The sequence below is a fragment of the Somniosus microcephalus genome, chromosome 6, assembly GCF_052327205.1.
Source record: "Somniosus microcephalus isolate GS21.2 chromosome 6, FLI_Smic_1.0, whole genome shotgun sequence".
Classification (NCBI taxonomy): Eukaryota; Metazoa; Chordata; class Chondrichthyes; order Squaliformes; family Somniosidae; genus Somniosus; species Somniosus microcephalus.
In genome coordinates, this window is record NC_140992.1 from 190,059,840 (window position 1) to 190,081,458 (window position 21,619).

General features: G+C 48.1%; 1 protein-coding gene across 5 annotated transcripts in view; it reads right to left on the reverse strand.

Annotated features, from left to right (window-relative positions):
- The window catches only part of ndrg4 (NDRG family member 4), a 461,376-nt gene that overhangs the window by 120,427 nt on the left and 319,330 nt on the right, over positions 1 to 21,619 (reverse strand). For all 5 annotated transcript variants that reach the window (XM_085991057.1, XM_085991055.1, XM_085991053.1 and 2 more), the window contains one exon: positions 6,549 to 6,654. In XM_085991057.1, coding sequence (XP_085847183.1) covers positions 6,549 to 6,654 — 106 coding nt within the window. The remainder of the gene's footprint in view (positions 1 to 6,548; positions 6,655 to 21,619) is intronic.

A 21,619-nucleotide genomic window follows, 5' to 3' on the forward strand; every position in this document is an offset into this window, starting at 1 on the left:
GGAAGAGAGAGATCGACGGAGGGGAAGAGAGCGACGGGGGGGAAGAGAGAGAGCGACGGGGGGGAAGAGAGAGAGCGACGGGGGGGAAGAGAGAGAGCAACCGGGGGGGGGAAGAGAGAGAGCGACCGGGGGGGGGGGAAGAGAGAGAGCGACGGGGGGGAAGAGAGAGCGCGACGGGGGGGAAGAGACGAGAGCGACGGGGGGGGAAGAGAGAGAGCGACGGGGGGGGGGAAAGAGAGAGAGCGACGGGGGGGAAGAGAGAGAGCGACGGGGGGGGAAGAGAGAGAGCGACCGGGGGGGGGGAAGAGAGAGAGTGACCGGGGGGGGGGGGGAAGAGAGAGAGCGACGGGGGGGAAGAGAGAGCGCGACGGGGGGGAAGAGAGAGAGCGACGGGGGGGGGGAAGAGAGAGAGCGACGGGGGGGGGGAAGAGAGAGAGCGACGGGGGGAAGAGAGAGAGCGACGGGGGGGGAAGAGAGAGAGCGACGGGGGGGGAAGAGAGAGAGCGACGGGGGGGGAAGAGAGAGAGAGCGACGGGGGGGGAAGAGAGAGAGCGACGGGGGGGGAAGAGAGAGAGCGACGGGGGGGAAGAGAGAGAGCGACGGGGGGGAAGAGAGCGCGCGACGGGGGGGAAGAGAGCGAGTGACGGGGGGGAAGAGAGAGCGACGGGGGGGAAGAGAGAGAGCGACGGGGGGGGAAGAGAGAGAGCGACGGGGGGGAAGAGAGAGAGCGACGGGGGGGAAGAGAGAGAGCGACGGGGGGGAAGAGAGCGAGTGACGGGGGGGAAGAGAGCGACGGGGGGAAGAGAGAGAGCGACGGGGGGAAGAGAGAGAGCGACGGGGGGCAAGAGAGAGCGCGACGGGGGGGAAGAGAGAGCGCGACGGGGGGAAGAGAGAGCGCGACGGGGGGAAGAGAGAGAGCGCGACGGGGGGGGAAGAGAGAGAGCGCGACGGGGGGGAGAGAGCGCGACGGGGGGAGGAGAGAGCGCGACGGGGGGGAAGAGAGAGAGCGCGATGGGGGGGAAGAGAGAGAGCGCGACGGGGGGGAAGAGAGAGAGCGCGACGGGGGGGAAGAGAGAGAGCGCGACGGGGGGGAAGAGAGAGAGCGCGACGGGGGGGAAGAGAGAGAGCGCGATGGGGGGGAAGAGAGAGAGCGCGACGGGGGGAGAGAGCGCGACGGGGGGAAGAGAGAGAGCGCGACGGGGGGGAAGAGAGAGAGCGCGACGGGGGGAAGAGAGAGCGCGACGACGGGGGGAAGAGAGAGAGCGCGACGGGGGGGGGGGGAAAGGTGGCCCGATGGACCCTGCGAAGGAAGGAAGAAGGTAAGCTCTCCCACCCCTTCACTCTTTCCCTCCCTGTCCCGCCCCTTCACTCTTTCCCTCCCTCACCCTCTCTCTCCCTCCCCCGTCTCTCCCTGCTTTACTCTCCCTCCCCCTCTCCTCACGCTCTCCCTCCCCTCACACCTCTCTCTCCCTCCCCGTCTCTCCCTGCTTTACTCTCTCACCCTCCCTCCCCCCCCCTCTCCCTGCCCTCCCCCTCTCGCTCCCCTCCCCCCACCCTCGCTCCCCCACCCTCTCTCCCCTCCCCCACCCTCTCTCCCCTCCCCCCACCCTCCCTCGCTCCCCCCACCCTCCCTCGCTCCCCCACCCTCCTCCCTCCCCCCTCCCCCCCACCCTCCCTCGCTCCCCCACCCTCTCGCTCCCCCCACCCTCCCTCCCCTCCCCCCACCCTCCCTCGCTCCCCCACCCTCTCTCCCCTCCCCCACCCTGTCTCCCCTCCCCCTCTCTCCGCTCCCCTCCCCCTCTCTCTCTTCTCCCCCACCCCCTCTCTCTTCTCCCCCACCCTCTCTCTCTCTCTCTCTCCCCCGCGATTTCCCGAGGCTCTCCCCCCCGCGATTTCCCGAGGCTCTCCCCCCCCGCGATTTCCCGAGGCTCTCCCCCCCGCGATTTCCCGAGGCTCTCTCCCCCCCCGCCCCCCCGCGATTTCCCGAGGCTCTCCCCCCCGCGATTTCCCGAGGCTCTCTCCCCCCCCGCGATTTCCCGAGGCTCTCCCCCCCGCGATTTCCCGAGGCTCTCTCCCCCCCCGCGATTTCCCGAGGCTCTCCCCCCCGCGATTTCCCGAGGCTCTCCCCCCCGCGATTTCCCGAGGCTCTCTCCCCCCCCGCGATTTCCCGAGGCTCTCCCCCCCGCGATTTCCCGAGGCTCTCCCCCCCGCGATTTCCCGAGGCTCTTCCCCCCCGCGATTTCCCGAGGCTCTCTCCCCCCCCGGCCCCCGCGATTTCCCGAGGCTCTCCCCCCCGCGATTTCCCGAGGCTCTCCCCCCACCCCCGCGATTTCCCGAGGCTCTCCCCCCCCGCGATTTCCCGAGGCTCTCTCCCCCCCGCGATTTCCCGAGGCTCTCCCCCCCGCGATTTCCCGAGGCTCTCCCCCCCGCGATTTCCCGAGGCACTCCCCCCCGCGATTTCCCGAGGCTCTCTCCCCCGCGATTTCCCGAGGCTCTCCCCCGCCGCGATTTCCGAGGCTCTCCCCCCCGCGATTTCCCGAGGCTCTCCCCCCCCGCGATTTCCCGAGGCTCTCCCCCCCCCGCGATTTCCCGAGGCTCTCCCCCGCCGCGATTTCCCGAGGCTCTCCCCCCCGCGATTTCCCGAGGCTCTCTCCCGCCCCCCGCGATTTCCCGAGGCTCTCCCCTCGCGATTTCCCGAGGCTCTCCCCCCCCGCGATTTCCCGAGGCTCTCCCCGCCCCCCGCGATTTCCCGAGGCTCTCCCCCCCGCGATTTCCCGAGGCTCTCCCCCCCCCCCCCCCGGCGATTTCCCGAGGCTCTCCCCCCCGCGATTTCCCGAGGCAGTCCCCCCCGCGATTTCCCGAGGCTCTCTCCGCCCCCCGCGATTTCCCGAGGCTCCCCCCCCCCCGGCGATTTCCCGAGGCTCTCCCCCCCGCGATTTCCCGAGGCAGTCCCCCCCGCGATTTCCCGAGGCTCTCTCCGCCCCCCGCGATTTCCCGAGGCTCTCTCCGCCCCCCGCGATTTCCCGAGGCTCTCCCCCCCACGATTTCCCGAGGCTCTCTCCGCCCCCCGCGATTTCCCGAGGCTCGAGGCTCTCTCCGCCCCCCGCGATTTCCCGAGGCTCCCCCCCCCCGCGATTTCCCGAGGCTCTCTCCCCCCCCCGCGATTTCCCGAGGCTCTCTCCCCCCCCCCGCCCCCCGCGATTTCCCGAGGCTCTCTCCGCCCCCCGCGATTTCCCGAGGCTCTCTCCCCCCCCCGCGATTTCCCGAGGCTCTCTCCCCCCCCCTGCCCCCCGCGATTTCCCGAGGCTCTCTCCCGCCCCCCGCGATTTCCCGAGGCTCTCTCCCGCCCGCCCCCCGCGATTTCCCGAGGCTCGCACCCCCCGCGATCTCACGAGGCTGTGTGCTGGCGTCACGGGGGCCGTGCGCATGCGTGCCGGCGTCAAGGCGGCTGCGCAACGGCCGCGCGCATGCGTGGTTGCCGTTTAAAAAAAAGCCAGAGCGGGCTCTCGCGGGCGGGCGGCGCATGCGCGGTCAAGTGCCAGCACCGCGAGGCGGCCCGCGGGGAGTAGGCAGGGAAACCCCGCGGGCTGGCGGCCGTTAGAGCGGCTCACTTCAGGCCCCGACACCGTCAAACCTGAGAGGGGGAAGTAGAGAGAGACAGAGAGGGAAGAGGAGAAGGAGAGAGAGGGAAGAGAAGGAGAGAGAGGGAAGAGGAGAAGGAGAGAGAGAGGGAAGAGAGAGAGATAGAGAAATTTTTGGAGCTTCAGGCCTGCCTGCAGCGGGCCTGGAGACCAGCACCGAGTCCCCCCTGCGCGAGGGTGAGGAGGAGGGAGGGGGGGTTGCTAAACACAATATAAAACTGAAATAAATTGTTAATTAATTCCCTAACACATAATTCAAATATTTACCTTAGTTCCCTAACACACAGAAAGTGTGGGGGAAAGAATCGTGAAAAATCAAGATGGCGGCCACTCACCTCGGTTCAGAAGGATAAGGCCCGCCCACACACGCACCGATTGGTCGACCGGTCAGGTCACCGAAGCGTAGGATTGGTCAATCGTCGAGTCACTCGACACTCAACTGTAGGAAGACCTCGACGTCACACGGTCGCTAATGAGATGCTAATGAGCGGAACGCTGAACGTTTTTGGGATACCGCGGGCGGGATTTTTGTCCGGCCGAAACGTAAATACGCCGATGACCGGTCCGGAATCGCAAGCTTTCTTTTGAGGCGACGCGCGCGTCGGTACGCTCTGTAACTTCCAAACGTATCGAGACCAGGCGGACAGACAGACAGACAGACAGACAGAAGAGCCGCTTTATATATATAGATATTATATTGTCATTGGAGAATCCCTTCTCCATATCTTTTGGCCCAGAAATTCGGGTCCCCATGGGTGAGTACGCGCTGGGTACTCACCCGTAGGCCCAACGAAACTGCCGGTTTCGTGCATGCACTGCGCATGCGCAGGAAACCGGAACTTCCGTTCCCTTAAAGGAAGGGGTTCAGAGGTCGAACGCGTATGCCGGAGAGGCAGCGCGTGCGCCTGGAACTTACATTTTTTTTCACGGTTTCTCCGGGAGGGTAAGGCTCCAGCAGTTACACTTCTAAAAAGCAGGCGCAAGGCCTGCTTTTAACAAGGTAAGTGGTGAATTAATTAAAATTAAAACATTTTTTCCACAAGTTTATTATTTTTAAATACTTGAAAGAAAGGTAAGTTTATTTTTATCCCCATTAGAAAATGTAATTAATTTTTTCAAAAATTTAAATTATTGTTTAAAATAGTTATTTTATGTAATTTATAGTTATTTTAAAAATGTGATTTAAAAAATTTTTATTTGAAGTTTTAGTTATGTTTTAGGGCTTATAGTATTTATAGTTTTGACAGCTCTTCCTGTCAATTTTATGAATGGGCATTTCCCTGCTACCATTGCCTCTCCATGGCCCACGTGATCCCAGGGGACGCTTCGAACTAACTGCGCCCCTGGGATACGCAAGCACTGCGCGCCAGCAGTTGGAGGAGGCCCAGGATCGGAATCCCACACGGGCCCACAGCACAACGGCCGGCGCGCTAGGTAAGTGCAGGTCGGGGGCTTGCACCCACGGGAAGCCACCGACCCGAATTTCTGGGCCAATATATTAAAATCTTACATCCACGCGCACGCCATGTCAACTTTTTCCCATTCTATGTCCACTTTTATCATGGAAATTTCCTATGTTAACCTGTCACACTGGGATAGATCTTGACTTTATGCCTGTCTGGGAGGGGGTGAGGAAGCAAAAGGTAATTATCTAATAGATTGCTGGACTAGAAAGGGTCTTGGTGGCGAGACTCCCTCTGCAATTATCTGCTCAGCACAGTCGGTCCACACAGCCACTCACAGCCCTGCTCAGCACTAAAAGTGCTGCCTTTGCAATTATAATTGGTGTAACCAAGGGCTGTCTCAAAGGGAAACACCTGCGCCCGATACAGAAGAAGCAGCAGCATGCGGGCACGGTGACCATGAAACTGGGGCACTCGCCCATCCTCCACTCACTGACCTTTCCCAGTGATGCTAATTGCTTTTATGATTGGGTGAATATTCCACAGCCCTGTAACTATGACAACATTAACCCTACTCTTCCTAGGCCACAGAAAACATGCTACCTTCGTAGGAGCGCCAGTTTGTAACTGTCGCAGCCTGTGGTTCCTTTAGAACCCTCCAGCATTGTCCTGGAGAGACCAGGAATTAAAGATTAATCTCCAGCATAATGCTGGCAGCAACCAGTGAGAACAGTCACAGGGGCATTAAAAAGAGTGTTTTTTTTCAAATTCTTTGAACACTTTTGTTTATTAGTTATAAAAGTATTGGAGATTGGGGAGAAAAGCTGTTTGACTGACAGTCAAGAATCATCCAATCAGGTAATGAAGAGTCTAATACAAAAAGAAAATACTGCAGATGCTGGAAATCTGAAATAAAAACAGAAAATGCTGGAAAAACTCAGCAGGTCAGGCAGCATCTGTGAAGAGAGAAACAGAGTTAACGTGTCAGGTCAATGACCTTTCGTCTGACTCTTTTAACAGGAATCCCATAGTTGCGACTCACACTTCAATGCCCTTCATTAAAGGCTGTTATTTCTATACTGGTGTAACTATGAGCAGAGACTGGTCTTATCCAGGACAGTGTAGGCCAATCCTAGCACCAGTACTGCTCGTCCAGTTGACAACAGGTAACTTAGCACAGACCAGGAATCAAAAATGGCACTTTCTGGTCTGGATGTTTTCGTGCATCGCTAAACAGTGCCTCTACTTACTAGGCCATCGCAAAACCACTCCAAACATCATTTTCATCCAAGCATAAATATTTCTACGAACCAAACCCCTTGACATTCATCCCCATTATATAGAATTCCAATCGGCCAAACAGCTTTCCATTCAATTCTATTGTACATAATTCAATGAGTTAAACCCATTTCACTCTCATTGTATAGAGATCTTGGTTCCAAACAGATTTCTATTTTACTGTATGTTTTTCTCTATGGTAAGCAGTGCAAACAGCTGTACTTACGGTTCATCCCGACATCATGGTAGGTCAGGATCGCCGGGCGGTTTCCTTTTGGTGCACCGCGGATCACAACGTGCAACATCCCATAGGGGGTTTCAATGTCATGCTCCTAGTGAAGATCAATCAAAGTGACAATCAGTGACTACAAACTTCTTTTTTACCTTCTGCTCAAACTCGATGACTGTGCAGGCTTGCATTCTGTAACAAATGCCTCGTAAAAGTAATCAGTGACTGCTTATAGACACCCTCTTGTTCATTCAATCAGTGACTGTACAGACCCGCTGTGTAATGTACCCCTCGTTAAATCAATCAGTGATTGTACAGACCCTCTCTGTGTAATGTATCCCTCATTAAATCAATCAGTGATTGTACAGACCCTCTCTGTGTAATGTATCCCTCATTAAATCAATCAATGATTATACAGACCCTCTCTGTGTAATGTGTTGTGTATGTAATATGTGTGCTACTTTGAACCTATGGACAGGACTGCACTACTTGTAGGGCGTAGTGATACGCAGTACCACTCCTGGCCATAGGGGTATAAATAGTACTGTGGGTACTGATCTCCCCTCAGTTCCCGCCTGTGGGCATGAAGTAAAGACCTACGTATAGTCCCTACCTCCAACCAGTAAAGACCTGTTTGAGTTATACGTTTAAGTCTTTGTGTTAATTGTTCAATACAATACACATACTTAACACTGGCGACGAGTCAGGTTCTTACCCTGCGGCAGTTGAAGAGAGGTTTCAAACATCACCACCCCACTAGAAGCGACAGGCTTTAGGACTCTGAAGCCTCCATCAGCGACTGAGCACTGGAGTGCAGCAGCCATCCTGACAGCTTCCAGCGACTGACAGAAGTCTTTCTGCAGTTTCCTTGTTCAACCTAGGTGGTGGGGTAAGCCGTGCAGCGTTGGCTGCAAAGACAGGGCTGGGGAAGTTGGAGAAGATAAGGGCGATCGCAATCCCTGATAAGAGCCGCGGTGAAACGCGCGAGCGGGTAAGCCAGAGCCCGGGAGGGAGCGAGCAAGAGCCGCGCGAGCGGGTGAGCCAGAGGCCGGGAGCCGCTTCAAGTGCGAGGCGCAGCGCGGGCCAGCGATCGGGACCAAAGATAAGGGCCGCACTCGGATTGAAAGGCGCGGCGGCTGCAGAAGCTCAAGGTGCGAGAGCCGCGGTGCACAGCGCGGGCTATCGATCGCGGCGAAGATAAGGGCCGCACTCGGGGGCTGAAGGGAGACGGCGTCGGGGGACGGGTGAAGACCGCCAAGCGCGGGAAAACCGCCATTTTGTGGGCGGAGGACGACGGCAAGAGCGGGAAGCCGCCATCTTTGATAACAAGTAAACAAAATAAAATCTGAGAAATTGCAAATCTACAATGCCTAAACACGGGAATATTAGCACCTTTGATAGTGACCTCGAAGATTGGGCCATATATGTTGAAAGAGTAAAAAATTATTGTCAGGCCAATAAAATTCGTGACCAAGATAAAGCTCTAACATTATTAAATTTAATGGGTGCGAAGACATACGGGCAATTGAAACACCTGTTATCACCAGATGAACCGGCGGATAAGACGTTCGATGAGATTGTTACTGTCCTGAAAGATCATCTAAACCCCACGCCGCTGATGCTAGCGGAACAATTTAAATTTTACGACAGAAGGCAGCTACAGCATGAAAGCAATGCTGAATATTTGCTGGAATTGCGTAAATTAGCGAAATATTGCCAGTTTGGAACGGGACTGACAGATGCACTACGAGACAAATTTGTGTGTGGTTTATTTAAACAGGATACACAAAAGCGACTGCTCGAGGAGAATGAGCTGACGCTTGAGAAGGCGGTCACTATGGCAGCAGCACACGAAGCCGCAGCGAGAGGCACGGCAGTAATGCAGCTACGGTCACCGGAGCTCAGTGCACACAAATTGGGTGTGAGTTCTGGCAAATGTTATCGTTGTGGAAAGACAACGCATGATCAGAACCAGTGTTGGTTTAAAAACCAAGAATGTAGAACTTGTGGTAGGCTTGGACATATAGCTAGAGTATGCAGGTCAGGGAAGAAGACCAGCAACAAGAAGTCACCGCAAGGAAAATACGCAAAGGTACACAAGGTGACCGAACAGGAGTCCGATTCAGACGCTAGCAGTAATGAACTGGCTAGCTTAAGCTGTAATGAACTGGCTAGCTTAAGAGTGCTCAACGCTGGTAAGGGTGCAGACCTCCAGACAATTTGGGTCACTCTTCAGATAGAAGGAGTCCAAGTAAAACTGGAATTGGACACTGGATCGGCATTGACGGTCATAAATAAGAAAGATTACGGAAAGTTATTCCAACATATTCCCCTACAGGATACGGGGATTATATTGAAAACATACACGGGGCAAAGAGTGTACCCCATCGGGAAAATAGAGGTTGCAGTGGTCCACAAGGGCGAAGACAGTCAAATAATGGACTTATATGTGATATCTGAAGGAGGTTCTCCACTACTAGGATGGGAGTGGATTAGGAAAATGAATATGGACTGGCATTTCCTACAAACAATAACGAGTGAGAACTCGGTGAAGATAGTCGGCCCAGACTCTGGAACGGATGATGGTAAGCCCAACTCAGGTGCAAAAGACAAAGTTTCAGCACAGAATTCCACTGAGCAACAACAACATAGTTTAACTGTGGATTCTGAGTCTGGCAAGTCTACTGATGTGCCCATTTCTGAGGGACACCGGGCTCGAACTCAACTCCATTTCAAACTACAACAGCAATTAGAACAAATGCTTCGCCGTTTTGAGCAAGAGTTGAATGCAACGAAAGAGTTCTTTGATATAGAGTTGGAGAATCTGGAAAGACAACAGAAGCAGCTGATGGAGAAAATGGAGCAGGAGCACACAAAACGTCTGATGTCAGAGGAGTTAACGGTCAGCCAACTCCTGCATATGCTGAAGGACAGGACTCTGAAATGGGAAAAACTTGAACACGAACTTCAATATTCAAACGAAAGGGGTTCGGAGCTCTCAAAGGTTATTGGAAGAGCTGAGGTGGCAACACAGACTGAGATGACTGCAACAGAGCAGCCCTTGGATGCCAAAAGTACGCTGACTCACGTCAACGTAGAACAACAGACCGCTGAAACAGCTGCTCCGGTAGAGGGATTGAATAGTCCGATCAATCAATCTCCAAAAGAAGTTGAAGTAGTAAAATCTCAAATGAGGTCATTAGTAAACGACTTGCTGAAAGCCCAGAAAAAGCTGGATGAAGAGGTACGCATGAAGAAGTCTCTTCAGGAAAGATGTCTGGACTTGGAACAAAAGCTGGCTAACGCCCAGCTGGGTATGGAGGAAATAGAAGACCCTCTCGCTGGCCTAGATCAGGATGACACCGAACATTACTATGTCCTGTCCTGCCCAACTTGTAACTTCGACTCCCACCATACAGAAATCATGGAGGAGCACCGAAAGTCTACGGAACATCGGGAGAAGGTGGCTCTACTACGGAAAAAGGAGGAAGAGAAGGAGGAACTGCGCATGCAGCTGGCAGCTGACAGTGGAGCCCAGAGAGTCTCCAAGAAGCAGAAAAGGAAAAGTCAAAACAGAAGATGACCCATCTGAACCATTATTACCTCTACCAGATCACACACGTGGTCCCTCCGAACGGAGCCAATTCAGTTCGGAAGTTCAAACTGTTAAATCCATGGAAGGACTATTGAATGAGTCACTCCAGCAACGTGAACCGACTACACCACAGAGATTGAATCTGTGAACTGTTTTCCGCAGAGACTGAATCTGTGATCTGTTTTGACATGAAGTTATCTATGTATCTATGTTATTCTGTTATGTAAACCTGAAGTTATATATGTATATATGTTATATGTTAAATGGGGAGATGACTGTAAAGCTAGGAAGGGAGGAATGTTGTGTATGTAATATGTGTGCTACTTTGAACCTATGGACAGGACTGCACTACTTGTAGGGCGTAGTGATACGCAGTACCACTCCTGGCCATAGGGGTATAAATAGTACTGTGGTTACTGATCTCCCCTCAGTTCCCGCCTGTGGGCATGAAGTAAAGACCTACGTATAGTCCCTACCTCCAACCAGTAAAGACCTGTTTGAGTTATACGTTTAAGTCTTTGTGTTAATTGTTCAATACAATACACATACTTAACATAATGTACCCTGTTGTGTATTTTGAATGTTGTATTTGAATTGTCCCACATAGCTTACCATAGTTGTGATGTGCAATGCACTTTGGGAAATAGAGTGCATTGAGTTGAGAAGATTCTGGAAAGTGATGGCTGTGAACTGAACTCTGTCTCATGCGTACTCTTTTTAATTATTATATACAAGCAAGGTTATTAAACCCTTGAGATTTAACATACCCCTCATTAAATCAGTGATTGTACAGACTCTCTCTGTGTAATGTACCCCTCACTAAATCAGTGATTATACAGACCCGCTCTGTATAATGTACCCCTCGTTAAATGTGATTGTACAGACTCTCTGTGTAACGTCCCCCTCGTTTATTCAATCAGTGACTGTACAGACCCTCTCTGTGTAATGTACCCCTCATTAAATTAGTGATTGTGCAGACATCCCCGTCACATACTTCTTGTTAAATCATTAGTGACTGTAGACTTGCCTCCGTAACATAGCCCTATTAAAATTAGTGATTGCCCAGACCCCTCCCTTGCAATGCACCATCATTTAATCACTGAGCATTTTTAATGCACTGTCATACAAATAGTGATTATAAAATTTCTCCCCTGTAATGGGTCCATTATAAAATCATTCAGTAATTGTGCAATCCATCGGCTCTGAACGCACACACTCACTAAAATCACTCACCCCATCATAAACATATATTATGATAAACACACTCGCTATTATAAATGCACACTCGTACTGTAATAAACACACTCATGCACCCTGTGACAAACACACTCATACACTGTGACAAAAACACTCATACACACTGTGACAAAGACACTCATACACACTGTGACAAAGACACTCATACACACTGTGAAAAAGACACTCATACACACTGTGACAAAAACACTCATACACACTGTGACAAAGACACTCATACACACTGTGACAAACACACTCATACACTGTGACAAACACACTCATACACACTATGACAAACACACTCATACACTGTGACAAAAACACTCATACACACTGTGACAAAGACACTCATACACACTGTGACAAACACACTCACACACTATGACAAACACACTCATACACTGTGACAAACACGCTCACACACTGTGACAAACACACTCATACACTGTGACAAAGACACTCATACACACTGTGACAAACACACTCATACACACTATGACAAACACACTCATACACTGTGACAAACACACTCACACACTGTGACAAACACACTCATACACACTCATACACACTGACAAACACATTCATACACTGACAAAAACACTCATACACTGTGACAAACACACTCATACACACTGACAAGCACACTCATACACACACTGACAAGCACACTCATACACACTGTGACAAACACACTCATACACACGGTGACAAACACACTCATACACTGTGACAAACACACTCATACTGTGGCAAACACACTCATACACACTGTGACAAACATACTCATACACAATGTGATAAACACTCTCAAACACTGAAAAACACACTCATACACACAGTGACAAACACACTCATACACACTGTGACAAACACACTCATACACTGTGACAAACACACTCATTCACAGTGACAAACAGTCATACACACTGCGACAAACAGTCATACACACTGTGACAAACACACACATACACAGTGACAAACACACTCATACAGTGTGACAAACACACTCATACACAGTGACAAACACAGTCATACACAGTGACAAACACACTGATACACACTGTGACAAACATACTCCTACACTGTGACAAACACACTCATACACACTGTGACAAACACGCGCATACACTGTGACAAACACACTCATACAGTGACAAATACAGTCATACACACTGTGACAAACACACTCATACACACTGTGACAAACACATTCATACACTGTGAAAACACACTCATACACTGTGACAAACACACTCATACACACTGTGACAAACACACTCATACACTGTGAAAAACACACTCATACACTGTGACAAACACACTCATACACATGGCGACAAACACACTCATACACACTGTGACAAATACAGTCATACAGTCTGTGACAAACACACTCATACACACTGACAAACGCTCTCATACACTGTGACAAACACACTCATACACACAGTGACAAACACACTCATACACTGTGACAAACACACTCATACGCTGTGACAAACACACTCATACACACTGTGACAAACACACTCATACACACTGACAAACACACTCATATTCTGTGACAAACACACTCATACACACAGTGACAAACACACTCATACACAGTGACAAACACACTCATACACTGTGACAAAGACACTCATACAGACTGTGACAAACACACTCATACACACTATGACAAACACACTCATACACTGTGACAAACACACTCACACACTGTGACAAACACACTCACACACTGTGACTAACACAGTCATACACACTGACAAACACACTCATACACACTGTGACAAACACACTCATACACACTGTGACAAACACACTCATACACTGACAAAAACACTCATACACTGTGACAAACACACTCATACACACTGACAAACACACTCATACACACGCTGACAAGCACACTCATACACACTGTGACAAACACACTCATACACACGGTGACAAACACACTCATACACTGTGACAAATACACTCATACTGTGACAAACACACTCATACACACTGTGACAAACACACTCATACACTGTGACAAACACACTCATACACTGTGACAAACACACTCATACACACTGTGAGAAACACACTCACACACTGTGACAATCACACTCATACACACGGTGACAAACACACTCATACACACAGTGACAAACACACTCATACACTGTGACAAACGCACTCATACACTGTGACAAACACAGTCATACACACTGTGACAAACACACTCATACACACTGTGACAAACATACCCCTACACTGTGACAAACACACTCATACAGTGATAAACACAGTCATACACACTGTGACAAACACACTCATACAAACTGTGACAAACCCACTCCTACACTGTGACAAACACACTCATACACTGTGATAAACACACTCATACACTGTGACAAACACACTCATACACATGGCGACAAACACACTCATACACACTGTGACAATCATACTCATACAGTGACAAACACACTCATACACACTGTGACAAATACAGTCATACAGTCTGTGACAAACACAATCATACATAGTGACAAACACAGTCATACACACTGTGACAAACACACTCATACACACTGACAAACACACTCATACACACTGTGACAAACACACTCATACACACTGACAAACACACTCATACACTGTGACAGACACACTCATACACACTGTGACAAACACACTCAAACACACTGTGACAAACACACTCATACACACTGACAAACACACTCATACACACTGTGACAAACACACTCATACACACTGACAAACACACTCATACACTGTGAAAACACATTCATACACACGGTGACAGACACACTCATACACACTGTGACAAACACACTCATACACACGGTGACAAACACGCCCATACACACGGTGACAAACACACTCATACACTGTGACAAGCACACTCATACACTGTGACAAACACACTGATACACACTGTGACAAACACACTCATACACTGTGACAAACACACTCATACACTGTGACAAACACACTCATACACTGTGACAAACGCACTCATACACTGTGACAAACACACTCATTCACAGTGACAAACACAGTCATACACACTGTGACAAACAGTCATACACACTGTGACAAACACACACATACACAGTGACAAACACACTCATACAGTGTGACAAACACACTCATACACAGTGACAAACACAGTCATACACAGTGACAAGCACACTCATACACACTGTGACAAACATACTCCTACACTGTGACAAACACACTCATACAGTGACAAACACAGTCATACACACTGTGACAAACACACTCATACACACTGTGACAACCCCACTCCTACACTGTGACAAACACACTCATACACTGTGAAAAACACACTCATATACTGTGACAAACACAGTCATACACACTGTGACAAACACACTCATACACACTGACAAACACACTCATACACACTGTGACAAACACACTCATACACACTGACAAACACACTCATACACTGTGACAAACACACTCATACACACTGTGACAAACACACTCATACACACTGACAAACACACTCATACACACTGACAAACACACTCATACACACTGACAAACACACTCATACACTGTGAAAACACATTCATACACACGGTGACAAACACACTCATACACACTGTGACAAACACACTCATACACACGTTGACAAACACGCCCATACACACGGTGACAAACACACTCATACACTGTGACAAGCACACTCATACACTGTGACAAACACACTGATACACACTGTGACAAACACACTCATACACTGTGACAAACACACTCATACACTGTGACAAACACAATCATACACTGTGACAAACACACTCATACACACTGTGAGACACACACTCACACAATGTGACAAACACACTCATACACACTGTGACAAAGACACTCATACACTGTGACAAACACACTCATACACACTCTAACAAACACACTCATACACACTGACACACACTCATACACACGGTGACAAACACACTCATACACATGGCGACAAACACGCCCATACACACGGTGACAAACACACTCATACACTGTGACAAGCACACTCATACACTGTGACAAACACACTGATACACACTGTGACAAACACACTCATACACTGTGACAAACACACTCATACACTGTGACAAACACACTCATACACTGTGACAAACACACTCATACACACTGTGAGAAACACACTCACACACTGTGACAATCACACTCATACACACGGTGACAAACACACTCATACACACAGTGACAAACACACTCATACACACAGTGACAAACACACTCATACACTGTGACAAACGCACTCATACACTGTGACAAACACACTCATACACTCTGACAAACACAGTCATACACACTGTGACAAACACACTCATACACACTGTGACAAACATACCCCTACACTGTGACAAACACACTCACACAGTGATAAACACACTCATACACTGTGACAAACACACTCATACACATGGCGACAAACACACTCATACACACTGTGACAATCACACTCATACAGTGACAAACACACTCATACACACTGTGACAAATACAGTCATACAGTCTGTGACAAACACAATCATACATAGTGACAAACACAGTCATACACACTGTGACAAACACACTCATACACACTGACAAACACACTCATACACACTGCGACAAACACACTCATACACACTGACAAACACACTCATACACTGTGACAAACACACTCATACACACTGTGACAAACACACTCATACACACTGTGACAAACACACTCATACACACTGACAAACACACTCATACACACTGTGACAAACACACTCATACACACCGACAAACACACTCATACACTGTGAAAACACATTCATACACACGGTGACAAACACACTCATACACACTGTGACAAACACACTCATACACACGGTGACAAACACGCCCATACACGGTGACAAACACACTCATACACTGTGACAAGCACACTCATACACTGTGACAAACACACTGATACACACTGTGACAAACACACTCATACACTGTGACAAACACACTCATACACTGTGACAAACGCACTCATACACTGTGACAAACACACTCATACACTCTGACAAACACAGTCATACACACTGTGACAAACACACTCATACACACTGTGACAAACATACCCCTACACTGTGACAAACACATTCATACACTGTGACACACACACACTCATACACTATGACAAACACACTCATACACACTGTGATAAACACTCTCAAATACTGTGAAAAACACACTCATACACACTGTGACAAACACACTCATACACACTGTGACAAACACACTCTTTGACAGTGACAAACACAGTCATACACACTGTGACAAACACACTCATACACACTGTGACAAACAAACTCATACACTGTGACAAACACACTCTTGGACAGTGACAAACACAGTCATACACACTGTGACAAGCACACTCATACACACTGTGACAAACTTATTCCTACATTGTGACAAACACATTCATACACACTGACAAACACACTCATACACTGTGAAAACACACTCATACACACGGTGACAAACACACTCATACACACTGTGACAAACACACACATACACACGGTGACAAACACACTCATACACTGTGACAAACACACTCATACACACTGACAAGCACACTCATACACACTGTGACAAACACGCCCATACACACGGTGACAAACACACTCATACACTGTGACAAGCACACTCATACACTGTGACAAACACACCCATACACACGGTGACAAACACACTCATACACTGTGACAAACACACTCATACACTGTGCCAAACACACTCATACACACTGTGACAAACACAGTCATACACACTGTGACAAACACACTCATACACACTGTGACAAACATACCCCTACACTGTGACAAACACACTCATACAGTGATAAACACAGTCATACACACTGTGACAAACACACTCATACAAACTGTGACAAACCCACTCCTACACTGTGACAAACACACTCATACACTGTGATAAACACACTCATACACTGTGACAAACACACTCATACACATGGCGACAAACACACTCATACACACTGTGACAATCATACTCATACAGTGACAAACACACTCATACACACTGTGACAAATACAGTCATACAGTCTGTGACAAACACAATCATACATAGTGACAAACACAGTCATACACACTGTGACAAACACACTCATACACACTGACAAACACACTCATACACACTGTGACAAACACACTCATACACACTGACAAACACACTCATACACTGTGACAGACACACTCATACACACTGTGACAAACACACTCAAACACACTGTGACAAACACACTCATACACACTGACAAACACACTCATACACACTGTGACAAACACACTCATACACACTGACAAACACACTCATACACTGTGAAAACACATTCATACACACGGTGACAGACACACTCATACACACTGTGACAAACACACTCATACACACGGTGACAAACACGCCCATACACACGGTGACAAACACACTCATACACTGTGACAAGCACACTCATACACTGTGACAAACACACTGATACACACTGTGACAAACACACTCATACACTGTGACAAACACACTCATACACTGTGACAAACACACTCATACACTGTGACAAACGCACTCATACACTGTGACAAACACACTCATTCACAGTGACAAACACAGTCATACACACTGTGACAAACAGTCATACACACTGTGACAAACACACACATACACAGTGACAAACACACTCATACAGTGTGACAAACACACTCATACACAGTGACAAACACAGTCATACACAGTGACAAGCACACTCATACACACTGTGACAAACATACTCCTACACTGTGACAAACACACTCATACAGTGACAAACACAGTCATACACACTGTGACAAACACACTCATACACACTGTGACAACCCCACTCCTACACTGTGACAAACACACTCATACACTGTGAAAAACACACTCATATACTGTGACAAACACAGTCATACACACTGTGACAAACACACTCATACACACTGACAAACACACTCATACACACTGTGACAAACACACTCATACACACTGACAAACACACTCATACACTGTGACAAACACACTCATACACACTGTGACAAACACACTCATACACACTGACAAACACACTCATACACACTGACAAACACACTCATACACACTGACAAACACACTCATACACTGTGAAAACACATTCATACACACGGTGACAAACACACTCATACACACTGTGACAAACACACTCATACACACGTTGACAAACACGCCCATACACACGGTGACAAACACACTCATACACTGTGACAAGCACACTCATACACTGTGACAAACACACTGATACACACTGTGACAAACACACTCATACACTGTGACAAACACACTCATACACTGTGACAAACACAATCATACACTGTGACAAACACACTCATACACACTGTGAGACACACACTCACACAATGTGACAAACACACTCATACACACTGTGACAAAGACACTCATACACTGTGACAAACACACTCATACACACTCTAACAAACACACTCATACACACTGACACACACTCATACACACGGTGACAAACACACTCATACACATGGCGACAAACACGCCCATACACACGGTGACAAACACACTCATACACTGTGACAAGCACACTCATACACTGTGACAAACACACTGATACACACTGTGACAAACACACTCATACACTGTGACAAACACACTCATACACTGTGACAAACACACTCATACACTGTGACAAACACACTCATACACACTGTGAGAAACACACTCACACACTGTGACAATCACACTCATACACACGGTGACAAACACACTCATACACACAGTGACAAACACACTCATACACACAGTGACAAACACACTCATACACTGTGACAAACGCACTCATACACTGTGACAAACACACTCATACACTCTGACAAACACAGTCATACACACTGTGACAAACACACTCATACACACTGTGACAAACATACCCCTACACTGTGACAAACACACTCACACAGTGATAAACACACTCATACACTGTGACAAACACACTCATACACATGGCGACAAACACACTCATACACACTGTGACAATCACACTCATACAGTGACAAACACACTCATACACACTGTGACAAATACAGTCATACAGTCTGTGACAAACACAATCATACATAGTGACAAACACAGTCATACACACTGTGACAAACACACTCATACACACTGACAAACACACTCATACACACTGCGACAAACACACTCATACACACTGACAAACACACTCATACACTGTGACAAACACACTCATACACACTGTGACAAACACACTCATACACACTGTGACAAACACACTCATACACACTGACAAACACACTCATACACACTGTGACAAACACACTCATACACACCGACAAACACACTCATACACTGTGAAAACACATTCATACACACGGTGACAAACACACTCATACACACTGTGACAAACACACTCATACACACGGTGACAAACACGCCCATACACGGTGACAAACACACTCATACACTGTGACAAGCACACTCATACACTGTGACAAACACACTGATACACACTGTGACAAACACACTCATACACTGTGACAAACACACTCATACACTGTGACAAACGCACTCATACACTGTGACAAACACACTCATACACTCTGACAAACACAGTCATACACACTGTGACAAACACACTCATACACACTGTGACAAACATACCCCTACACTGTGACAAACACATTCATACACTGTGACACACACACACTCATACACTATGACAAACACACTCATACACACTGTGATAAACACTCTCAAATACTGTGAAAAACACACTCATACACACTGTGACAAACACACTCATACACACTGTGACAAACACACTCTTTGACAGTGACAAACACAGTCATACACACTGTGACAAACACACTCATACACACTGTGACAAACAAACTCATACACTGTGACAAACACACTCTTGGACAGTGACAAACACAGTCATACACACTGTGACAAGCACACTCATACACACTGTGACAAACTTATTCCTACATTGTGACAAACACATTCATACACACTGACAAACACACTCATACACTGTGAAAACACACTCATACACACGGTGACAAACACACTCATACACACTGTGACAAACACACACATACACACGGTGACAAACACACTCATACACTGTGACAAACACACTCATACACACTGACAAGCACACTCATACACACTGTGACAAACACGCCCATACACACGGTGACAAACACACTCATACACTGTGACAAGCACACTCATACACTGTGACAAACACACCCATACACACGGTGACAAACACACTCATACACTGTGACAAACACACTCATACACTGTGCCAAACACACTCATACACACTGTGACAAACACGCCCATACACACGGTGGCAAACACACTCATACACAGTGACAAACACAGTCATACACACTGTGACAAACACGCTCATACACTGTGACAAACACACTCATACACTGTGACAAACACACTCATACACACTGTGACAAACATTCTCATACACTATGACTTACCCACTCACACACACTGACAAACACAGTCATACACAGTGACAAACACACTGATACACACTGACAAACACACTCATACACACTGTGACACATTCATACACTGTGAAAACACACTCATAATCTGTGACAAACACACTCATACACACGGTGACAAACACACTCATACACATGGCGACAAACACACTCATACACATGGCGACAAACACACTCATACACACTGTGACAATCACATGCATACACAGTGACAAACACACTCATACACACTGTGACAAACACAGTCATATACTCTGTGACAAACACACTCATACACAGTGACAAACACACTCATACACACTGTGACAAACGCACTCATACACTGTGACTAACACACTCATTCACACTGTGACAAACACACTCATACTCAGTGACAAACACAGTCATACACACTGTGACAAACACACTCATACACACTGTGACAAACACACTCATACACTGTGACAAACACACTCATACAGTGTGACAAACACACTCATACACACTGCGACAAAGACACTCACACTGTGGCAAACACACTCATACACTGTGACAA